Consider the following 23943-nt stretch of genomic DNA (forward strand, 5'->3'; position numbering starts at 1 on the left):
GTAACGGGGCGCTTTGATTGAGACCTCTGTCCGGTATTTGTCGAAATTACTGCTTTTAGTTTTTCTTTTTATCAGGATTAAACACTTTCCAGCTTTTTGATTCGCTTTGTTTTCATTTTAGTAATTTATGTCTGTGTGATAAAGAACTTATTTCTCTGACTCTTCTAACAGTAAAATATTAGGAAACGTTCACATCGTTGGTAAATACAAAGGAAACCTGTGAGGGGAGTATACCACGAACCTCGCTGAACATACCCAGCTTTTCTTGGGAAAACCTGGTTCGACAGAGACGCAACTCGCAGTCAGAGTTAAATGGTTCCACGACACTCACTTTAGTTTCAATTAGTCGAACCAGGTTTTCCGCTTTAGGTTCAATGCACGTATTATTATGAATTCCTACGAGGAATTCAAGGTCCAAATCACAGCCAAGGGGAACACGGTTGCCCATAATATGGCTAGGGTAGCGTGCTGGCAAAAAATAGCCGTCCGTGTTCATTCGTAAGTGAAAAGATTCTGCATATTGTCTAAAAATATCATGTATCATCATGCCTTTTACCCCCATAGATGTGGTGCCAGCACGCTCCTACGAACATGGGGCCAAGTCAAAAATAAATATTAAAATAATATTCAATGTGGTAAGTTGTAAGCATCCATTTGAATAATTTCAGGTGAATCTATGATTTTCAATGGCCTAGGCTCCAACCTTTAGTCACATGTTGATTACCTGCAGCAAATAAAAAGAAAACCAATAATACGACTTGGAGGAGGACCGCTCCACCGCCCTGCACCACTAGGAGGAGCTGGCTCTCGCCAATAACGAAGGTCGGCCGATGATGGTAGGAGTGGAAGGGGGGGGGGTGTCCTCTGACCCCACTGCCTCGACATCAAAGGCCTTTGTAATGAGTATGTATTCATGTATTGGCAATGGACATCAATAATTGTCTTGGTAATCAAATTGTTGTGAAATGATTGAGTGTAATTTAATTGTCATTTTTAGTTGAAGGTACAAACATTAGTTTGGAGGAGCTGCCGACAATCAATCTCCAATCAGAGGTATATAACTATCAAAGCAAAGTGTCATGTACTCTTCTGAATGTTTAATTTCTGGACAGAATGTCCTATAATAGGTTTCCCTGATTCTTGCAGGAGACGGTCGCCCTGTGACTCCAGGGCGACTATGGAGGGGGTTTATCTGAACAATTCTCACAGCTATAGTATGAATTTGTAGAATAAAAGATGCCTAGGCCTAATTGTGTCACTGACATAGCGGTTATGTGTATGCGGCTGATGGTGGATGCTGCTGAAGGTGAATGCTGCTGCTGGTGGCTGCTGCTGGTGGCTTGAGCTGGTGCCGGATAACACTGCTGCTGCAGGTCGCTGCTGCTTGAGGCGATGGCTGCTTGAGCTGGCTGGTGGTAATGATAATAATAATAATAAATGAAATTTACATAGCGCTTAATATGGTACTCTAAGACGCTTGACGTGCCACTCTAAGCGCCACCACGCTTGACGTGGTGGCGAAGGACGGTGGTGTCGCCTTCTGCTGCTAGTGGTGGCGGCTTGTGCTGGCGACGGCTGCTGGTGGTGGCGGCGGCGGCGACTGCTGCGATTGTTGTCCTTCCTTTCGACCTGATGCACTTTACTATCCTTAACCTCAGCCTGATGTTTGTGGAGTATTTTCTTTGTTTATTAATAACTTATAATATTCCTCCCTGTTCCTTCACTTTGTTCTTGTTTAACAAGTTAGACATACACGCACACCTGTTTACACATTTGTTGTTCTTGTTCCACACATAACATTATTTATTGATACCCCCTGGCTCTACTTTGCTGTTCTTGTTCACTTACTGTATGTTTGCTTTGTTGTTCTTAGTCCTTGTTCCCACTTGTTTTTGGTTCCACAAGCCTCAGCCTGATATATCTGGCATCTCAAACACTGGGTCCAGCTTTACCATCGCCTTTTCCTTTGCAGCGTGCAGATGTTAGGCAGTGGAATCTGCATTTGCTGCAGGGTTTCATAACCAGTGGTCCATTTTACTTGTCTGACCCATTGTTTAATAAAAAAAATCTTTCATTTGTTACTTATATGTGATACTTTGTGTTCGGCTTAGTCTTAAAAGTAGCATGGTTGTGTGGTCAGCTCCTGCCTTATCAGAAGAAGTTGCCTGGAAACTAAATGCTAAATGGACTGTTGCTATTCTGCTTTCTCCATCGCTCTCTGACCACGGGTACGTGAATCGGAATTACAAGCAAAATCAAGAAAATGTAATAATAATAATAATACATTTAATTTAGAGGCGCCTTTCAAGACACCCAAGGTCACCTTACAGAGCATGTAGTCATCATAAATCGTTTAAAAAACAAGACATTGTGGAAAAAAAATAAACATAATAAATAAAAGATGTTTAAAAATATTTATATTTAGTCCAGTTGCGCTAAAATGAACATATTGAATCGTCTTTGATTTCAGAACAGATGTAGTAAGGTTAAGCCACTAAAGTCAAAAGCCTAGTGCTACCCATGCTTACACGAACGTGAAGCGTACCTCAAACTTAAAAACGTATCTAAGTAGCTTGCAGTCGTCACCCTACCACTCCAAATGTAAAACTGACGTTTACAAATATGCAACAATGGTCAGAAAAGTACTTGTGTTTTTTAATTTATATTTACCATTCAATATTGCAATCGCTGCAGGCAGTCCCATTGAAGAACACGGCAGCGCGGCCTGTTTTTTAACTATACAGGCTTACATGAACCACGTGACCACCCTGCCGGCGAGATCAGAGTGTGTCGCAACTCTTCTCTCTCATGGCTCTGGCACAAGCCATCAGAGAATGTCTAATATGAGTAGACGGGCTCTGAAGCCATGGGCACAAGCCCCCAAGAAAACTGCATACTTCCGCAATCCACCAGTGCTCAGCGGCCAAGCCTGGTATTGCAGCTGTTTAAGCGGGCTGTGGACGGGTCCCTCAAATCATGGGACCTAGAAGTAGATATCTCCGTTCACTCCAATACAAGTGGGGAACAAGAATGTGTCTCCGCAAAAAATGTCTGGATATCAATCAAAGGCTCATTATTACCTTCATGCCATGTCCTAAAAAAATTTAAGTTTTTTCTTTTCAAAACGCAACCTCAAGCGTTTTATTAGCTGTTATCTCGCTGGGGAAGAGGGGTGTGCAGCTGAAAGGAGTAGTAGTGAAACAAATGGCATCCGAGAGGGCCTAGTTCAGTGCTTCGTTAACGTGTCCGATTTTTTGGACTGGTTCATCTGCTGCTCAATAACTCTCACGGTCCTCTGCTTGCGATCATTGTGATTCATCATGTATTGATCCATTTATTCAAAAGATCCAAAGACAAAGAACAGGTGCATTACGGTATCATTTTATATTGTTGTTGGACCGGAGTGGGGGAGTGGGCACGCATGCGTTCTATATTTCTGCATCCGGCACATCACGACTGGGCCACGTATCTTGGCCCCATAACGCGGAAGCAAATCGATCCTGTATGTTACCCTGCGCCACTGAGCAGTTTGTATAGGAATGAATGGGCGGCCAGTCCGTGGTCCATCCTTTATTATGTTCATGCTCTGGCAGCATCTTTAGACGGATGAGGAAGCCGGAGCCATATAGAGTGGCGAAGTCACGCCCCTTCCGGTAGGGCTCATGGGACCTATTAGATCGAAAAATATGAATGGGTGTCAATGGAGAGAAAATAATTATTTTCTGGTCCCGGTCTTTATATGCCCTGGATTACACATATGTTATTTGTGGATTTAAAGGATAATTTTTCATGCAAAGAGTTCGACCGTTTATTGTGCAATTGTTCAGATAAAGGCTGCAGAGAAAACACAACGAGAAAGACTACACGGCTCGTATATGACGTCACGCTCCCTGCGACTGGCGTGGAGAAGACCGACAATCTTCCCATCGGCATAACTGAAACTCTGCACGTGCCCCGATTTATAATGGTTTTCACCTCTTTCGATGCTTTTATCCTCCCCTTGGAAAAAGCGGAGAAGTGGGGCAGAGAGATCGCCATCTCTGTGCCGAGTTCCAAGGGCGGGTGTGGTGGCGTATATCATATGCGTCGAGAGCAGCGAAGAGCTGTAGTTCACAAAGCGGCCTCATATAAAACCCAAAATTATCAAACTTCTTCACGAACATTTTTAGTTTTCTTTGCATGAAAAATTATCATTTAAATCCACAAACAACATATGTGCAATCCAGGGCATATAAAGACTGGGACCAGAAAATAATTATTTTCTCTCCATTGACACCCATTCATATTTTTCGATCTCATAGGTCCCATGAGCCCTACCGGAAGAGGCGGGACTTCGCCACTCTCTACGTCATAGGCCACGCCTACTGGATACAAACGCAGCGCGGGAGTCAGATGAGGTCAGGAACATAAGGGCGTCCCGTTGCTAGAACAAGGCAGCGCCAAACATTTCACTGACGACTGCTTCCTCAACTTGGGCTAATACAGAGCTGGACTTGCTCAACGTCTGAAAATCAAGTCTGGATCAGTACCAACTCTCCTCGGCTCAGCTACAAACCTCGAAAAAGTAAGTTAACTAACGCCATATCATTGTGTTGCTTTACTGTATATGTTTACCTTGTTAGCATTATAATGCTGCTTTAGCATTAGCGCTACAGCTAACAGCCAAGTTACTGTCGCTAATGTTACGGTAGATAGTATCAGTTATGTGTGTAAATAAATACCATGGACCTATTATAGAGAAAGGGCAGTGGACTAATACATGGCCGCCCATTCATTCCTATAAATACACACACTGTAAGTCGAGTGTGCATTTCAGCATGGGGCATCACACGAGAATGGGCACAATTCAACAAAGGGGCTACAGGCACTTATCTCTACTGCTTGGATACCAAGGGAATGCAATGTTTAACAATGTCTGCTCATACTACAACAAACGAATACAACTGTATTCTACCGGCCACTGGACCGCAGTAGCTCTAGCGTTTTACTGATGAGGAGATTGACCTGTTGAACTCATCCTAAATACATAATGTGCGTTCCAGGTAACCCGTGTTTTCGCCCCCTTCTACCCTCTTGTACTCCCAGATATAACTGGTTATTAACGGGCCAAAAGGGTACCTGAAACGCACTATTATTCTGATTCAAATCAAAGGGTTATTAGCCGATTTCGGCGGAGCTTGATGTCATGGTATTGGGTTGTTGAGATGAACTATAACATATGTAAACAAATCAAGGATGTAATATCATTTCATAGAACTCATTTTAAGTATTAGGCTAATGTAATTCACTCAACATGCTTCTCTTGTATCTTCTTACAACTTGCACCTGGAATACATACAAGGTAAAAAATGTAGTACTGATTTTTCTTTGTTCTCTCTACGCAGGCCAGCTCATCAAGTGCTTACATTCAGCAGCTTCTCTCAAGGGATGTTGCCTGCCAGACAGAAAACCTGGAAACGCATATTTGTAGGCACAAAGCTGTCCTTAAAGTCTATGCAGCCCCATTTTAAAAGTGAAGGTGTGTACATTACTCATTGAGTATTTTTTTTCTTTGATTTGGTAGATTCTAGGCAGCATAAATTCTAGGCTGATGCTAGATTCTAACTGCGCTAAAAAGCCTGGTCCTCTTTGCAAAAGCATCATGACCAGTGCCCTGCTAAAACACGAGTCAAACTTGGGAGTTGCATTTCAAAGATGGAATCAGTCAAGAGCCCAGAAGGGTTTCAAGACAGATGCCACATGAGCTGGTTTATCATTCTCAAACATCAATGAATTCATAATGTATGAATGTTGGCTGATCAGCTTAGAGGGAAGGACACGTTGTTGCTTTTTAGTGTCGAAATAGAATTGCGCTTCGCATGTCATGTTGTGATCAGATCATTTTGCGCTGGTGTTCGTTGAGTGTCCTTAATCTGGCCAACAACTTGAGCTTTGAGTCAAGGGAGGAGGGTGCTGGACGTCCCTCTCCAAAACTGAATCTGTGTCTGCCGTACACATTTTAAACCCCCTGTGTCAATGTTGCGTACATTTAAATAGTTTCTTTCCCGTGTACAAATACACAATGCCTCCCTTTATGCAAATAATGTATCAAAACAATTACTTTTTCCTTTTTTTCTCCCTCTGCAGAAGACTGCGATGCCTTTGGAGACCGTAGCACTCAGCGTGGCGCCACATCAGAGAGCCTGGGTGTTGTCGCCCCTGGCTCCTCCTCCCACATGTCCAGTCACAGCGAGGAACTGGTGGTTAGCAGAATAAAGAAATATTTTGGCATTTTTGCACTTGTAAATAGTTAATCGCTTTTTAGCCCACATTCAGATGTGAACTCATTCTTGCATGCGAGGGTCTTGAATCCAAAAAAAAAAATAGGCAGGCAAGACATTGAAATTGCAGGGCGTGCCAAGCCGCGACCGAACCAGCTTGGCAGTGTAAAAACGCCTAATCTGTCGGTAGTGGGGATTGACAACTATTCTGTGAAAATGACCGAATATGTCTTGTGTTTGTTTCCTTCTTTATGTGGAAAGCAGCAGACCCCAGACACCATTTCAATCAAGCTTGAAGAGGATATTGGTGGAGGCTTGCCCGCTGGAGGTTAGTAATACACATTGCATTATGCAAGAAAACAACCGTGATCAACTGAGAATGTACTTGATTCTACCTGCGCTAAAAAGCCTGATCCTCTTTGGAAAAGCATCATGACCAGCACCCTGCTAAAACACGAGTCAAACTTGGGAGTTACATTTCAAAGATGGAATCAGCCAAGAGCCCAGAAGGGTTTCAAGACAGATGCCACATGAGCTGGTTTATCATTCTCAAACATCAATGAATTCATAATGCATGAATGTTAGCTGATCAGGTTAGAGGGAAGGACACGTTGTTGCTTTTTAGTGTCGAAATATAATTATTGCGCTTCGCATGTCATGTTGTGCTCAGATCACTTTGCGCTGGTGTTCGTTGAGTGTCCTTAACCTGGTCAACAACTTGAGCTTTGAGTCTAGGGAGGAGGGTGCTGGAGGAGACGTCCCTCTCCAAAACTGTGAATCTTTGTCAGCAGTACACATTTTAAACCCTCTGTGTCAATGTTGCGTACATTTAAAGAGTTTCTATAACTTGTACAGATAGAAAATGCCTCGCTTTATGCAAATAATGTATCAAAACAATTAATTTTTCCTTTTTTTCTCCCTCTGCAGAAGACTGCGATGCCTTTGGAGACCGTAGTACTCAGCGTGGCGCCACCTCAGAGATTCTGGGTGTGGTCGCCCCTGGCTCCTCCCACATGTCCAGTCACAGCGAGGAACTGGTGGTTAGCAGAATAAAGAATATGTTGGCATTTTTGCACTTGTAAATAGTTAATAGTGTTTTAGCCTACACTCAGATGTGAACTCATTCTTGCATGCGGGGGTCTTGAATCAAAAAAAATAAATACACAGGGAAGACATTGAAATTGCAGGTCGTTCCAAGTGCAGTGTAAAAATGCCTAATCTGTCGGTAGTGGGGATTGACAGCTATTCTGTGAAAATGAAAGAATATGTCTTGTGTGTGTTTCCTTCTTTATGTGGTAAGCAGCAGACCCCAGACACCATTTCAATCAAGCTTGAAGAGGATATTGGTGGAGGCTTCCCCGCCCTAGGTTAATAATACACATTGCATCTATGCATTAAAACAACCTTGATCAACTGAGAATGTACTCGATTCTGCCTTCTCAGCAGGAGCCTTTAACCCTTGACCATCCAAAGGGCGACAATGTTAATGCATAATCAACAAATAGAAGTTGGAAAGAATGTCCAAATATAATTCTTCCATGTACGTACAAAGTACATACTGTATACCTTTGTGAAAATGATTAATTAAAAACATTACTTTCTCTCTCTCTGTTTTCCTCTCTGAAGAAGACGTCAATGACATCACAGACTGCAGCACGCAGCGCGGCGCTTCCTTGGAGAGTCTGCGTGTGGACGCCCCTGGCTCCTCCCACATGTCAAGTCACAGCGGGGAGCTGCGCATCCTAAGCGTTTACGGACAAGGGGAGGGCCCACTGGCGGTGGACGTCCATGACACCCTTTTTGCCGCGTCAGAACTGGTGGCCTTGAGCTCGCTGTCCGCTGACCACAGCGTGGCCAAGAGCCTGAACTGCAGCGTACGGCTAGTCCGCTTTGAGGAGCTGACTGGGCATCAGGGTGGCTGCAAGGGCCAGCCCGGTGTCTTGTGTGGAAAGGTTATTCCCAACAATGCCAATATGATCGTCCACATGAGGACTCACTCCGGGGAGAAGCCCTACAAGTGTGACCAATGCACAAAGCGCTACAATCACAAAGGCAACCTGAACATCCACATGAGGATTCACTCCGGGGAGAAGCCCTACAGGTGTGACCAATGCAAGAAGCGCTTCATTGAAAGTGGACACCTGAAGAGCCACATGAGGACCCACACCGGCGAGAAGCCCTACGGGTGCGACCAATGCATCAAGCGCTACAGTCACAAAGGCAACCTTAACATCCACATGAGGATTCACTCCGGGGAGAAGCCCTACAGGTGTGACCAATGCGGAAAGTGCTACAGTCACAGCTCCAACCTCAAGATCCACATGAGGACCCACACCGGCGAGAAGCCCTACGGGTGCGACCAATGCATCATGCGCTACAGTCACAAATGCAACCTGAACATCCACATGAGGATTCACTCCGGGGAGAAGCCCTACAGGTGTGACCAATGCGGAAAGCGCTACAGTCACAGCTCCAACTTCAAGATCCACATGAGGACCCACACCGGCGAGACGCCCCACGGGTGTGACCAATGCACGAAGCGCTTCGGCCAGAGCTCGTCCCTGAGGAGCCACATGAAGACTCACACGGGGGAAAAGCCCTACAGTTGCGACCATTGCACAAAGCGCTTCGCTCAGCATGGCAACCTGAACGTCCACATGAAGACTCACACCGGCGAGAAGTTTAATTTCTAATGCGAGGCTAGTTTTATTTCTAACATTATGAGAATCAGGCCCTTTGTCCAAAATTCCGTACTACCCCTTTAAAGGGATGCTTTGACATCTGTATCCAGGTGCTGCTTTTTTTTTCATCACGATTAAACGCTTTCCAACTTTTGATTCGCCATATTTTTATTTTTGAGAAAAGATGACGAATGACTTAGTTCTAGGACACTTCTGACTGCAAAACATTTGATTTATTTTTAGAGCTTAATCGAGTGGCTTGCAAACGAGCGAATCATCGCAGTTGCTCAGTGTTAGGATGTACAAAACCTCGAAAAGTAAGTTAACTAACACCATATCATTGTGTTGCTGTACTGTATATGGTTACCTTGTTGGCATTATAATGTTGCTTTAGCATTAGCGCTACAGCTAACAGCCAAGCTACTGTCGCTAATGTTAAGGTAGATAGCATCAGTTATATGTGTAAATACCATGGACCTATTAAAGAAAGGACAGCGGACTAATACATTGCCGCCCATTCATAACTATAAATACACGGACTGTAACTCGAGTGTGCACCTCAGCAAGCAAGGGGCATTATACGAGAATGGGCACAATTCAACAAAGGGGCTACAGGCACTGATCTCTACTGCTTGGATACCAAGGGAATGCAATGTTTAACAATGTCTGCTCACCATACAACAAACGAATACAACTGTATTTTACCGGCCACTGGACCGCAGTAGTTCTAGCGTTTTACTGATGAGGAGATTGACCTGTTAAACTCATCCTAAATACATATGGTGCGTTCCTGGGAACCCGTGTTTTCGCACCCTTCTACCCTCTTGTACTCCCAGTTGTAGCTGGTTATTTACGGGCAAAAAACTACCTGGAACGCAATATTATAGGCATGTTTTCCCCTTCACAGCTGATTCAAATCAAAGGGTTAGCAGATTTCTGCAGAGCTTGATGACATGGTATTGAGTTGATGAGATGAACTTTAAAATATGTAAACAAATCAATGATGTAATATAATTTCATACAACTAATTTTAAGTATCAGGCCAATGTAATTCACTAAACATGCCTATCTTATATCTTCTTACAACTTGCTGCTGGACTATATACAACTTAAAAAATTTAGTACTGATTTTACTTTGTTCTCTCTACGCAGGCCAGCTCATCAAGTGCTTACATTCAGCAGCTTCTCTCAAGGGATGTTGCCTGCCAGACAGAGCACCTGGAAACGCGTATTTGTAGGCACACAGCTATTCTTAAAGTCTTTGCAGCCCCATTTTAAAAGTGAAGGTACTGTCTGTGTACTTTCCTCATTGAGTATTTTTGTTCTTTGATGTAGTAGATTCTTGGCAGCATAGATTCTAGGCTGATGCTAGATTCTATCTGCGCTAAAAAGCCTGATCCTCTTTGGAAAAGCATCATGACCAGCGCCCTGCTAAAACACGAGTCAAACTTGGGAGTTGCATTTCATAGATGGAATCAGTCAAGAGCCCAGAAGGGTTTCATGCCCGATGCCACATGAGCTGGTTTATCATTCTCAAACATCACTGAATTCATAATGTATGAATGTTAGAGGGAATCACACGTTGTTGCATTTTAGTGTCCAAATAGAATTATTGTGCTTGCCTCGCATGTCATGTTGTGATCAGATCACTTTGTGCTGGTGTTCGTTGAGTGTCCTCAACCTGGCCAACCACTTGAGCTTTGAGTCTAGGGAGGAGGGTGCTGGAGGAGACATCCCTCTCCAAAACTGTGAATCTTTGTCAGCAGTACACATTTTAAACCCTCCGTGTCAATGTTGCGTACATTTAAAGAGTTTCTTTAACTTGTACAGATACACAATGCCTCCCTTTATGCAAATAATGTATCAAAACAATTACTTTTTCCTTTTTTCTCCGTCTGCAGAAAACTGCGATGCCTTTGGAGACCGTAGCACTCAGCGTGGCGCCTCACAGGGAAGACACTGAAATTGCATGTCGTTCCAAGTGCAGTGTAAAAATGCCTAATCTGTCGGTAGTGGGGATTGACAGCTATTCTGTGAAAATTAAAGAATATGTCTTGTGTGTGTTTCCTTCTTTATGTGGAAAGCAGCCATTTCACCATTTCAATCAAGGTTGAAGAGGATATTGGTGGAGGCTTGCCCGCCCTAGGTTAGTAATACACATTGCATCTATGCAAGAAATCAACCTTGATCAACTGAGAATGTACTCGATTCTGCCTTCTCAGCAGGAGCCTTTAACCCTTGACCATCCAAAGGGCGACAAGGATAATGCATAATCAACAAATAGAAGTTGGAAAGAATGTCCAAATATAATTCTTCCAACACACAAGTGTGTACAAAGTACATACTGTATACCTTTGTGAAAATGATTAATTAAAAACATTACTTTCTCTCTCTGTTTTCCTCTCTGAAGAAGACGTCAATGACATCACAGACTGCAGCACGCAGCGTGGCGCCACCTCGGAGAGTCTGCGTGTGGACGCCCCTGGCTCCTCCCACGTGTCAAGTCACAGCGGGGAGCTGCGCATCCTGAGGGTCTACGGACAAGGGGAGGGCCCTCTGGCGGTGGACGGCCATGACACCCTCTTTGTCGCGTCAGAACTGGAGGCCTTGAGCTCGCTGTCTGCTGACCACAGCGTGGCCAAGAGCCTGAACTGCAGCGTGAGGCTCGTCCGCCTTGAGGAGCTGACTGGGCATCAGGGCGGCCGCAAGGGCCGGCCCGGTGTCTTGTGTGGAAAGGTTATTCCCAACAATGCCAATATGATCGTCCACATGATGACTCACTCCGGCGAGAAGCCCTACAGGTGTGACCAATGCACAAAGCGCTTCAGATATAGCTCCCACCTGAAGATCCACATGAGAACTCACTCCGGCGAGAAGCCCTACAAGTGTGACCAATGCACAAAGCGCTTCAGTCGGACAAACCACCTGAATATCCACATGAGGACTCACTCCGGCGAGAAGCCCTACAAGTGTGACCAATGCCCGATGCGCTTCAGTCAGAATAACATCCTGAAGAACCACATGTGGACTCACTCCGGGGAGCAGCCCTACAAGTGTGACCAATGCACGATGCGCTTCAGTCAGACAAGCCAACTGAAGATCCACCTGAAGACTCACTCTGGGGAGAAGCCCTGCGTGTGTCTGCAGTGCAACGCCAGCTACAGCGACCCAAGCAGTTTGCGTTTGCACATGCTCAAGCACAGTTTGGCACGGGGTAACGGGACGCTTTGATTGAGACCTCTGTCTGGTATTGGTTTAATGACTGCTTTTAGTTTTTCTTTTCATCACGATTAAACGCTTTCAACTTTTGATTCGCTTTCTGTTTTTATTAATAATCGATGTCTGTGTTGAATAACTTATTTGACAGCAAAATATTTGATTTAATGTAGAGCTTGATCAGGGGAAGATACAGGCAGCAAAGTTACCAAGCATAGTCAATGAGGCGATGGGTGTACATGAATCTTATTGGAAACGTTCACATCGTGGGTAAATACAAAGGAAACAAAGGTCAGGGGGAGGGGCCTTCGTGGAGTTTAGGATTGGCCAGAGGATACACCAAGTTAAATTGCAAAGAAGTCTGTGGATTGGCCTCAGTATCAAACTTGGTGCCCACAGTTGCAAATGCAAACTATCTAAACACCTTTCAATTAGAGAGGACGGGAGGTATCTCTAGGACCATGGAGAATGCATTGAAATTGAGTTGAGGGTTCATATAATTTGTATATTAAAGTTGAGCTTGATATTGCCACAACATTGTCATTACCGTTATCTTTGTTATTAGAAAAAGCCTGCAAAGTTCACTTGTGAAATAGACTGCGATTGAACCCCACATTATACATGATTGTGTTCATTCCACTGACCTTTCCATTCCGTGCGCTTAATGCTAACTACCTTGGATGGATTGTATCATAATAGGCGATAATGGTTGAAGATGATCCATTTTAAAAGGTCCCTGGTTAAATGTCTAGATCTCAGTGATGCTCAGTTTAGGCCGGTCCTCCCTCTAGATTGCAGCATTATTCTAACGGGACAAAGTCAGAAGATTCCTAGCATTGGTCCCCCTTCACTCCCTGTTTGCAGCGGCGGCTGGTGATCCAATTCGTGGGTGGGGTGCAGTAATGGACGCGGGTCCTCCCAAAGAAAATATAGAATTGGTTTCTGGGATGCCCACTAGCTAAAAATGTATTCTGATTCATAGCCTACATCCTGACTTGCAGGGCCTGGACAAGCTTACACTGATTTCACATTCTTTCCACTAGCCATTGCTATTTGACCCATGGTTGTTGTTCTGATATTGAGGCATATCATGATCAATGTCCTATAGCGTTTTACCGGAGTCTCAAGGTCAATTTCAAATGCAGTTTGGGACCGTTGTATATATATATTTTATTTGCTACTGTGGTAGAAATTAAGGAGTATATTCTATGGTAAACCATGATTATTATGAGGTCTGTGTGTCTAATAGTGGAGAAACACACGGGGCCTGGGTGTCTGGGTTCAGAACAGATGGTGCCCCTAAAAAGGAGCAGGACGCTACGGGGATAAGGCATGCTGACCTCAGCCTTGTGTTTTGGGCTATCTTTGTTGACCATTTGTTGTCTATTTGCTGACCATTCAGGTTAAGATGGATTTATGACTGAGTGGAGGCAGACACCTCAAGGAGAAGCTGCTCTGTTTGTGTGTATAAAAAGACGCCGCAGTTTGTGAACGACAGTGACTTTGCAAACCCACTCAGGCTGTTGTCGTTGTTGTTTTTCTGCACGATAAAGTCTTTTGTCAATTCTTGCTCCGGACCCCTCGATTTCATTTCTCTCTCTCGCTCTTGAATTAGTCTAAGTGTTTTAAATCTCGATTAATCCACAACATAATTTGGCGTCACGAACAGGATGAAATAGGGACTCGTCAGCTGCCGGGCCAGAGGACGGGACGCGAACGGATCATACGACCAGAGCTCAAGGGTAAGTTTTCTTGCCATATATAGGATAGAGTCGTTTGATCTGTTCTTGCCCCGTCTGAACGCCGAGCAGCAGGTAAAGTGTCTCTTTGATCAAACGAACTAAAATTATAGATAAACGAGCGAGTGAGAGAGACGGGAGCTCCGGAAGAGATTGACGTGTGCGCGCACATATGCCCTAGGCGCTGTGGTTTTAAATGACCAAGACGCATTGTGATTCCCTATTTTGAAACGAGTAAACGAGTTGTTGTTATTTGGTGTTTTGGTGTTTTGTTTAAATAGGTCTTCTGTCAAATCCTGTGGCTGTCTTCTGGAGGAAGGAAGGACAGTGCAGTGTTTTGTTTAAATTGACTTTTTATAAAGTCCTGTGGCTGTTTTCTAGAGGATCGAATTAGTGGGAAAGTTCCAATAGGACAGTAACAGGTCCGCAGGTCGATTGAAGTGCCTGTTGGATGTTTGAGAGAATCTCAGAGAGCTGAGTTGGAATTCATTGCCGTTGATGAATTCATTTTTATTTTAGAGGTCTGTTTGGGATGTCGACTAGTTCCGGTGTTGGCATTTTTGAGAAAGCAGATTCTCGCACTTTTGAATAGATAAGTTTCTTGTCTGTTGGAATTCATTGCCGTTGATGAATTCATTTTTATTTTAGAGGTCTGTTTGGGATGTCGACTAGTTCCGGTGTTGGCATTTTTGAGAAAGCAGATTCTCGCACTTTTGAATAGATAAGTTTCTTGTCTGTTGGAATTCATTGCCGTTGATGAATTCATTTTTATTTTAGAGGTCTGTTTGGGATGTCGACTAGTTCCGGTGTTGGCATTTTTGAGAAAGCAGATTCTCGCACTTTTGAATAGATAAGGTTCTTGATTGGAGTACCGTTTGAGTTGGTATTTTGAAGGAGTCTCTTGTTTGTTCGTAATCTGGTCGAGTGTGTATGTGATTAGCCATTATTTTGAAGGAATAGACTGGTTGTGCGAAACATCGATTGAGTGAGTTTCTTTTATTTTGGGCCAATTGAACAGTCTTCTGATCTTGGATCGATTTAGTGAACTCTCTCTCTTTTATTTTGGGCCGATTGAACAGTTTCCTGATCTTGGATCAACTGAGTGAATTTTCTCTTATTTTGGGCCGATTGAACAGCTTTCTGATCTCGGATCGATTGAGTGAATTTTAATTCTGATGTTGGCATTATGAGGGAAAAGGGATTTTATTTTAAGTTCAGGTTGAGTAGCACAGATTTGGAGTACTTGACTGTTCATGTTTTAATCAAAAGGCCAGTTTCTACGCTCGGTCAACCTTGTATTTGTAATTGATTACAAACAATTCGGACATTTTTCAATATAAGATAAAGAAATTGTATGAACCGGCTTATTGTCTGTATTTAAGTCGTGTTAGGATTAAGTCCTCGGAGGTTTTTACGACCCGGTTCATTTTTTGTTGTTGTTGATTCTGTCATAAATAAATTAGGTGGACAGAGAATAGTTAATTTGTTTAAATTAGTTGATAATCATAAATAAATTAGACGGATAGAGAATAGTTAATTTGTTGAAGTACTGAATAAATGTGTAAATCCTCTTTGACATCACCGCGCTGACTAACTGCACGTGCACGAGCAAACACACAGGGGTCGAGCAGGAGCCTGCAAGGCAGAGTTGGTAATTGGTAGCAGTAAAGGGTGGGGGCTACATTCCAATCTTTGGGAGAGAGACGAGCGCTTGGGGGGAGTTCACGTTTGTAGCTTAGAGATAGTAAAGTATTTAAACTAACTAGTAGAATAAACTCAAATAAATTGTATTAATAAATAGTGTAATTCAGAAAAAATAAATAAGGTAATAAAGTAATAATTAAAAATGGCACCAACAGCGGTAGAGATTTTGAGTAGAGACCGTCTATTGCTCAAAGGTGAGATGAAAAAGATCTCTGAGAACTGGGAAGAAAGGACAGAAGCAGCAGGTACTATATGGCCCATGGGAGGGACTTTTGATCCAATAATGTATCGAGACATGGAGGTAGTAATAAGGAATTACATAGATAACAGAAGTGGAAAAACGGCCTTAGCGAAGAAAGACAGGGAAAGGTTAGTGCTAGCTTTGTTCTTAGAGGAAGGAGAGAGATGGCGAACATTACAGAGAGTGGCGGGAGAAATAATAGCTAATAACAACAAGGCTCAACCATTGCCTCTGAAGGTTGAGCCACCGCTGCACAAATTAGTATCATTGCACCCATTGCTAAAAGGCAACGTAGAATCGAAAGGGGAAGTCACACTAGATGAAGGAGATAATAAATGTAACACACAAGGGAGGGTCAGCTTGTAGCAATCACAAAACAAGCTGATGAGGAACCAGTACTGCAGGTTCTGATAAATTATAGAGGCACGCCAATGATGGCCCACACTACACTGGAGCCACTTACACTTGCGTAGGTCCAAATTATGCCTCTCACCTCCCCATGGCAGGAAAATTCACCAAAACTTTAGGATTCTCGGAACACACGCAGTTAATGCCTATGACAGCTCCAAGGATGAGAATCGGTGAATTCGTATTTTAAGTTGTATATGTGAGTGAGTGAGTGAGTGAGTGAGTGAGTGAGTGAGTGAGTGAGTGAGTGAGTGAGTGAGTGAGTGAGTGAGTGAGTGAGTGAGTGAGTGAGTGAGTGAGTGAGTGAGTGAGTGAGTGAGTAAGAGTTAGCATTGAGTTGAGTTAGAGGGGACAGATGAAGTGATTTGTGAAGAGTGAGACAGAGAAGAGGAAGAGTGTGTAGATTGGCAACGAGAAGTGACGATGAGATTGGAGAAGGCTTTCCGGTTAGAATTTTCTTTGGGGAGATTCATATCTTTCGATGGCCTTTTTAAGATTAATAAATCTAGTTTTGGAGAGTGTCCAAAAAACGAATAAACCAGAAAGGAAAGGAAAGGATTACTGAAAGTGAAAATGGTTATGGAGATTTGTGAAAGCAAAGGAAGTAGATAAAGAGAAGTAAAGAAAGTTAGAGAGAAGGAACGTAAGTAATGAAAAAACCCGCAGGTGGGGGCTGGACAGAGAGACAACAGAGAGAAAGAGATTGAATTTGCATTGTGCCTAATACATGATTTATGCATTTGGATGTACTCTGTAATTGGTTCCTGTATGTAACCCATGTCCACTGTTTTAGAAAAAACCTAGAACCACCGCTGGGATTGGTGATTCTGTGGCTCTTGGAGACTCTCCATCGCGTCGGAATATCATGTGGTATATATCATTACATCTTGGTACACAGAGCACTGGTGAGACAACGGGTTGGATCAGAGAGAGAAGGTGTTTGGAGAAGGGAGTGGAATGTATAGAAAGCAAAAAGGGCGGATGCGGACCGACCCGGAGGTAATAAATCAGCGGAGAGGTGGCTGGGGTCGTTTAGCTCAGGAGGTAGAGCAGTTGGCTAGTAACCAAAGGGTTGCTGGTTCGATCCCCATCTCTCCTAGCTGAGTGTTGATGTGTCCCTGAGCAAGTCAAATGGTGATTACAGGATTTAGGAATAATTATTTAGACTCCAAAACATGAGCAATTAGCGTTAAAAAATTGTCTGCACACCACACTCCACAGGAGTCAATGGGTTCAATGGCGCCAGGGTAAAATGACTCAACAAAAGAGGAGCAGACCCAACCCATGGACTCTGCGTGGATAGGTGGATGTTATTTTGGTGCTTGGACCTGACGAGGTCTAGGTGCCAAGATAACAACACAAATAAAATATTTCCCTCGAGATTATGATAAGTAATAGACAATATATTAAAAGTGATCTTATAATTTAGAAAAAACAATCGGCAATACTTAAAAATTAGACCGAATAAGTATGATAAAACGTTATCCAAATTTCTAATTTAGGTTATCCACAATGACATGTCATTCAAAATAAATAGGTAGAATAAAAGGTTTAATTAGGTCGTTCAATTTAAATAGATAGTGAAGGGCAATCGGGTAGGATTATGAAGAGAATTATGATTTTGAGTAATGGTTAAGACAAAAGTGAGTCGCGCAATATTGAAAATGCAAGTTTTAATATTGTGATTTTTGTTTTCTTTCACATCTCCCTAGTAAAGGACAGTAGGTGGGTTGACGCCACATCTGCTGGGAAGGAGTCATACGTGCTATGTTGTCAAATTGGATTCGGAAGTAGTGGGTTTACCTTCAAATGCCACTAATACTGCTGCAACACTTTAATAATTTTAACTCTGATAAATTATCTTTTGTTTTATAGTCGCCCTGATTTGTATTCATTACGCACACATATGGTTGCATAAGGCAGATGCGGCTGATGACTCTGTCTCCATCCCTCCACTTTGCGATCTATACCACCATATAGGTGGGGATTGATCGTATCCCAGGTACGGCATCCTGCAATAAGCCAGTATGGAAGGCTGGTTAGCCAACGACGGGTAAGATCCCACCTTGAAGCCCGGGACAACCTAATTCAGGCACAGTCACGATTACTTGGCAGAGTCACTGTGAGCACTGGCTCACTTGATCATGGAGTGACGGACTGCAACCATCATAGGAAAAGCCGGCTGATGAAAGGTGGAGGGGGAACAGGAGTCAGATATGTCAGCTATGGCAGCAGAAGTGGTCTTGGAACGGGGCATGTCGCGTTTTTATTTTATTTAATTTTTCCTTTGTGGTATAGAAGGCCACTAATGCATGTACGTTTTTTCGGTTTAGTGCATGACTTTGGAACAGCGTGGTTTCAGGCGGCTGATGGTAAACCCACCCATATTGGGCTTTGGATTTGAACATACAGGTTTCGATTTCCCTTCCCAAAAGATTGGTTTCAGTTTGCTGATGCTTAAGGTTACACGTTTCGACGTTGGTTGCACCAACGGCGTTATTAGATTTGCTTATCATTTACTGCGCATGGCTTTGACCATTGCGCAAGGGGGGAGGTATTGAGGAGAATTAGAAAAAATTTGAAAACAAGGTTTTTCTTCACCATACTTGCAAACAATGATTAACATCCAGCTAAATGAGTGTGAAATATTTGAAAAAACAGTGTTCAACAGATGGGTAGAAGCAGTCCCATCAGAAGACCAAAGTGCGGTTACGGTAATCAAGGTTCTGACTAGAGAAGTCATGCCAAGGTTTGGAATTCCGTCACAAATTAGCTCAGGCAACAGAGCAGCGTTTATTCAGAAAACAATCAAACAAGTGATTTAACATCTGCATGTCAAACAAAGATTAGGCTGTGTCTACATTCCTCAAACCACAAGGTATGGTGGAGAGAGGAATCGGACGCTTAAGACAAAGATTAACAAAATTAAATTTGTGTACTAAATTAAAGGACTAATGCACTACGACTGACACTAATGAGTTATCGTATGAAAAACTAACAGAACGACGCATCTAACCCCGCATGAAATGTTTACGGGTCAACCCATGCCTTCGCCTGTCATTCGAGGGCCTCACAAAGGACCTCCATTGGAACAATTGGAAACTGAATTAAGACGCTATATGGGACAACTAACTGGCATACACAGGCTTATTTACTAACAGGAGAAAGACAGAGTTCCAGAGTTGGAGAAGGAGCCACCAAGGGGGGTGGAGCCGGGTGACCACTTGTACATCAGAGTCTTCAGGAGAAAGTGGAACAAACAAACCCAGGAGAGAAGGACCATACAAAGTCACCAACGCAACACCAACAGCCATCCAAGTGGAAGGAAGTGCCACGTGGTATCATCTCAACCACTGCACGTGAGGAGTGAGGAGGAGGAGCCAGACGCAGACACACGTGGGGCTGACCAGCTGCCCCAGGACCAGATCCAGTCGAGCCAAGAGATTCAGCAACATGATGTTGCTGAAAATGGGGAGCCTGTTTCTGATCCTTTACGGGTTGTGCCAGATTCCGCTGGCACAAGCACAGACCCCGAGGAAGGATGAAACCACGGAGACAACACAGACCTGGAAGAGCCAGGAATCAGGGGCTGGTACTGAAGGAAGCCTAAGAGAAACACAGGACAATCCGGCCCCAACTCACTCAGGAATAGTCAACAAGAAAGGGAAAATAGTCTTATATGCTCAGATACCACCGCGAGACCAAATTAATGAATTTGTGTTTACTGTTATGTCGGATAACCAACCGTTATGTGCATTAACCTTCCACCAGAATCGTGAACATGTGCACAGGAAGAATCGGTGTGAAGTAAATATCCAAGTTAATCCAATGAAATGGTGTTTAACAGTAACGTCAGGGATGCATGGGGCTATAACAGAAAGTATAAATTGAATATGAGAGAATATATACTTCTTAAAGCTGTGGCTTGGCAGAACAGACAGGCTTTAGATTGGCTTTTAGCAGAAAAGGGGGGAGTTTGTGCTCTTATAGGTGAAATGGGTTGCACCTTCATTCCAAATAACACTGCCCCAGATGGATCATTCACACTTGCGATGAACAACCTAGAGGAGTCGGGTGACTGGGAGAGGATGCTCTATGGGGAGATAGATTGGAGTGAATCTAGAGAGGAGACCGAACTGTGAGAATCTGACATCAGAAGGAGGTCCTATTTTCTTAACTGGCGACCTCTCCATGTGAACCACAACCATTTCGGACAGTTTGAACAAATGGACATTGGACTAATGGGTTTCAGGGCTGGTGGCTGCAAACAGAAGCAACAACCACGATGCCCAAACCCCCCACGTTTATATAGTATACCGGTACATGACGATAATCAGAGCTATCCAAGTCTATGCAAGCTTGTTGACAATCTTAGTTTTTTAATTTCTATTATTTACTCATTTTTTGAAATGTTATTTTTCTGAGTTTCATATTTTTTGTCATATATTCTGAAATGCTAATTTTCAATGCATGCTGAAAATACTATGTTATGTGTGAATTCTGGTTAAACATTTGATAGATCTTTTTGCCTTAAACAGGTTTAAAATCCTGAGAATTATACAGGTTGAGATTCCTGAACATGCTTAAAGGTTTTTAATGATGATCAAATGTAGTGCAAAATATGGCCTAAACGACTGTTATGTTTTTGTTGTGATCTTATCTTACAAAAAAGGGGGGATGTGTGGTAGAAATTAAGGAGTATATTCTATGGTAAACCATGATTATTATGAGGTCTGTGTGTCTAATAGTGGAGAAACACACGGGGCCTGGGTGTCTGGGTTCAGAACAGATGGTGCCCCTAAAAAGGAGCAGGACGCTACGGGGATAAGGCATGCTGACCTCAGCCTTGTGTTTTGGGCTATCTTTGTTGACCATTTGTTGTCTATTTGCTGACCATTCAGGTTAAGATGGATTTATGACTGAGTGGAGGCAGACACCTCAAGGAGAAGCTGCTCTGTTTGTGTGTATAAAAAGACGCCGCAGTTTGTGAACGACAGTGACTTTGCAAACCCACTCAGGCTGTTGTCGTTGTTGTTTTTCTGCACGATAAAGTCTTTTGTCAATTCTTGCTCCGGACCCCTCGATTTCATTTCTCTCTCTCGCTCTTGAATTAGTCTAAGTGTTTTAAATCTCGATTAATCCACAACACTACATGCCCAAAAACGTCATTATTGTGTAACTTACATGTTCCTTACTTGGTTCAAATCCTATTTCTTACACATGCAGCCATTTGGACACCATTCTATGATAGCTGATAACCAAGGTACACACTGTAATACTATAATCAAGAGGACATACAGGCAGTTCAAATAAAAAGAGATAGAACTTTATTGATCTGGAAACTTCATAAATATGTAAGATTGCTCCATATAATACCATAGTAACATTGTAAACGTATGTAGGCCTAAAAAATTCAGTTAAATGTTATTGCTTAAGAAACAGATTCCTTCCAACTAACTATTTACGAAAAATGCTAAAAAATTCAGTTCAATGTTATTGCTTAAGAAACAGATTCCTTCCAACTAACTATTTACGAAAAATGCAATCAATAATTTATATAAAAGTAAATGTTTACATATCTACCAGCAACGAAGTTGGAGTAGCCGACCCAAATAATGAATTGTAATACACCAACATTGTCAACTGTCATACATAGCTAACCATAACCCTGTCATATATAGCTAAACAAGCAAATGAAAATGAAATACCTACCAACGCAACTGAAATGTTAATATTAGACGATTAACAATATTATGAAAATTACTTAGGTCTCCCATAATCATTCAGGTAATCAATATGTCCGTGCCTGTTACAGCTATTTCAATGATATGTGTGTTATATATCCGTGTTCAACGCCATTCATGTTAAGTAAAAGGACAAATCTCAGATTTTGGAAGTTAATGGAGTTAATGGAAGTTAATTCGGAATTTAATTTAATTCGGAAGTTAATGGAGCCGTGCACTTCAAAATAGGTCCATAGCAAGGAGCCGTTTGTTTCAGTACGACTCCTTTCAGCTGCCCACCCAACATCAACTGCTAATAAAACGCTTGAGGAGGCGTTTTGAAAAGAAAAAACTTATTTTTTTTTAGAACAGGGTAGAAAGATAATTATGAGCCTTTGATTGATATCCAGACATTTTTTGCGGAGACACAATCCTGTTCCCCACTTGTATTGGAGTGGACGGCGATATCTACTTCTGGGCCACATGAAATGACGGACCCCCGTCCACTGCCAGCTTAAACAGCTGCAATACCAGGCTTGGCCTCTGAGCACTGGTGGATTGCGGAAGTAAGCGCCTATCCTGGGGGCCTGGTTCGTACCAGCCTACCATCAAAATGGATAGCAGCAGAGAATGTCTAATATGAGAGAGACGGGCTCTGATAGCAGCATCAGACGGATGAAGAAGCCGGAGCCAATACGTCATAGGCCACGCCCACTGGATACAAACGCAGCGCGGGAGTCAGATGAGGTCAGGAACGTATGGCCGTCCCGTTGCTAGAACACGGCAGCGCCAAACATTTCACTGACGACTGCTTCCTCAACTTGGGCCAATACAGAGCTGGACTTGCTCAACGTCTGAAAATCAAGTCTGGATCAGTACCAACTCTCCTCGGTTCAGCTACAAACCTCGAAAAAGTAAGTTAACTAACGCCATATCATTGTGTTGCTGTACTGTATATGGTTTAGCATTAGCGCTACAGCTAACAGCCAAGTTACTGTCGCTAATGTTACGGTGTTATGTGTGTAAATACCATGGACCTATTATAGAGAAAGGACAGTGGACTAATACATTGCCGCCCATTCATAACTATAAATACACGCACTGTAACTCGAGTGTGCACCTCAGCAAGCAAGGCCGGGGCATTATACGAGAATGGGCACAATTCAACAAAGGGGCTACAGGCACTGATCTCTACTGCTTGGATACCAAGGGAATGCAATGTATAACAATGTCTGCTCACCATACAACAAACGAATACAACTGTATTCTACCGGCCACTGGACTGCAGTAGTTCTAGCGTTTTACTGAAGAGATTGACCTGTTAAACTAATCCTAAATACATATGGTGCGTTCCTGGGAACCCGTGTTTTCGCACCCTTCTACCCTCTTGTACTCCCAGTTATAGCTGGTTATTTACGGGCAAAAAAGTGTACCTGGAACGCACTATTATAGGCATGTTTTCCCCTTCACACCTGATTCAAATCAAAGGGTTATTAGCAGATTTCTGCAGAGCTTGATGTCATGGTATTGAGTTGATGAGATGAACTTTAAAATATGAAAACAAATCAATGATGTAATATCATTTCATATAACTAATTTTAAGTATTAGGCTAATGTAATTCACTAAACATGCTTATCTTATATCTTCTTACAACTTGCTGCTGGACTATACAATATAAAAAACTGAGTACTGATTTTACTTTGTTCTCTCTACGCAGGCCAGCCCATCAAGTGCTTGCATTCAGCAGCTTCTCTCAAGGGATGTTGCCTGCCAGACAGAGCACCTGGAAACGCGTATTTGTAGGCACACAGCTATCCGTAAAGACTTTGCAGCCCCATTTTAAAAGTGAAGGTGTGTACTTTCCTCATTGAGTATTTTTGTTCTTTGATGTAGTAGATTCTTGGCAGCATAGATTCTAGGCTGATGCTAGATTATATCTGCGCCAAAATGCCTGGTCCTCTTTGGAAAAG

The 23943-nt window shown here is 43.0% G+C and overlaps 3 protein-coding genes across 3 annotated transcripts in view; all 3 read left to right on the forward strand.

The window, feature by feature from the left end:
• LOC132455191 (NACHT, LRR and PYD domains-containing protein 3-like) overlaps window positions 1-23943 on the forward strand; it is a 381632-nt gene that overhangs the window by 234250 nt on the left and 123439 nt on the right. The window lies entirely within an intron of this gene.
• Window positions 1-23943, forward strand: part of LOC132455216 (E3 ubiquitin-protein ligase TRIM39-like) — a 50586-nt gene that overhangs the window by 16279 nt on the left and 10364 nt on the right. The window lies entirely within an intron of this gene.
• LOC132455257 (zinc finger protein 664-like) lies at window positions 7008-9094 on the forward strand. The gene is made up of 2 exons (XM_060049087.1): window positions 7008-7627; window positions 7887-9094. The coding sequence occupies exons 1-2, from the start codon at window positions 7471-7473 to the stop codon at window positions 8951-8953; spliced, it is 1224 nt and encodes a 407-aa protein (XP_059905070.1). The 5' UTR covers window positions 7008-7470; the 3' UTR covers window positions 8954-9094.

Source organism: Gadus macrocephalus, chromosome 4, assembly GCF_031168955.1.
Source record: "Gadus macrocephalus chromosome 4, ASM3116895v1".
NCBI classification, from domain to species: Eukaryota; Metazoa; Chordata; class Actinopteri; order Gadiformes; family Gadidae; genus Gadus; species Gadus macrocephalus.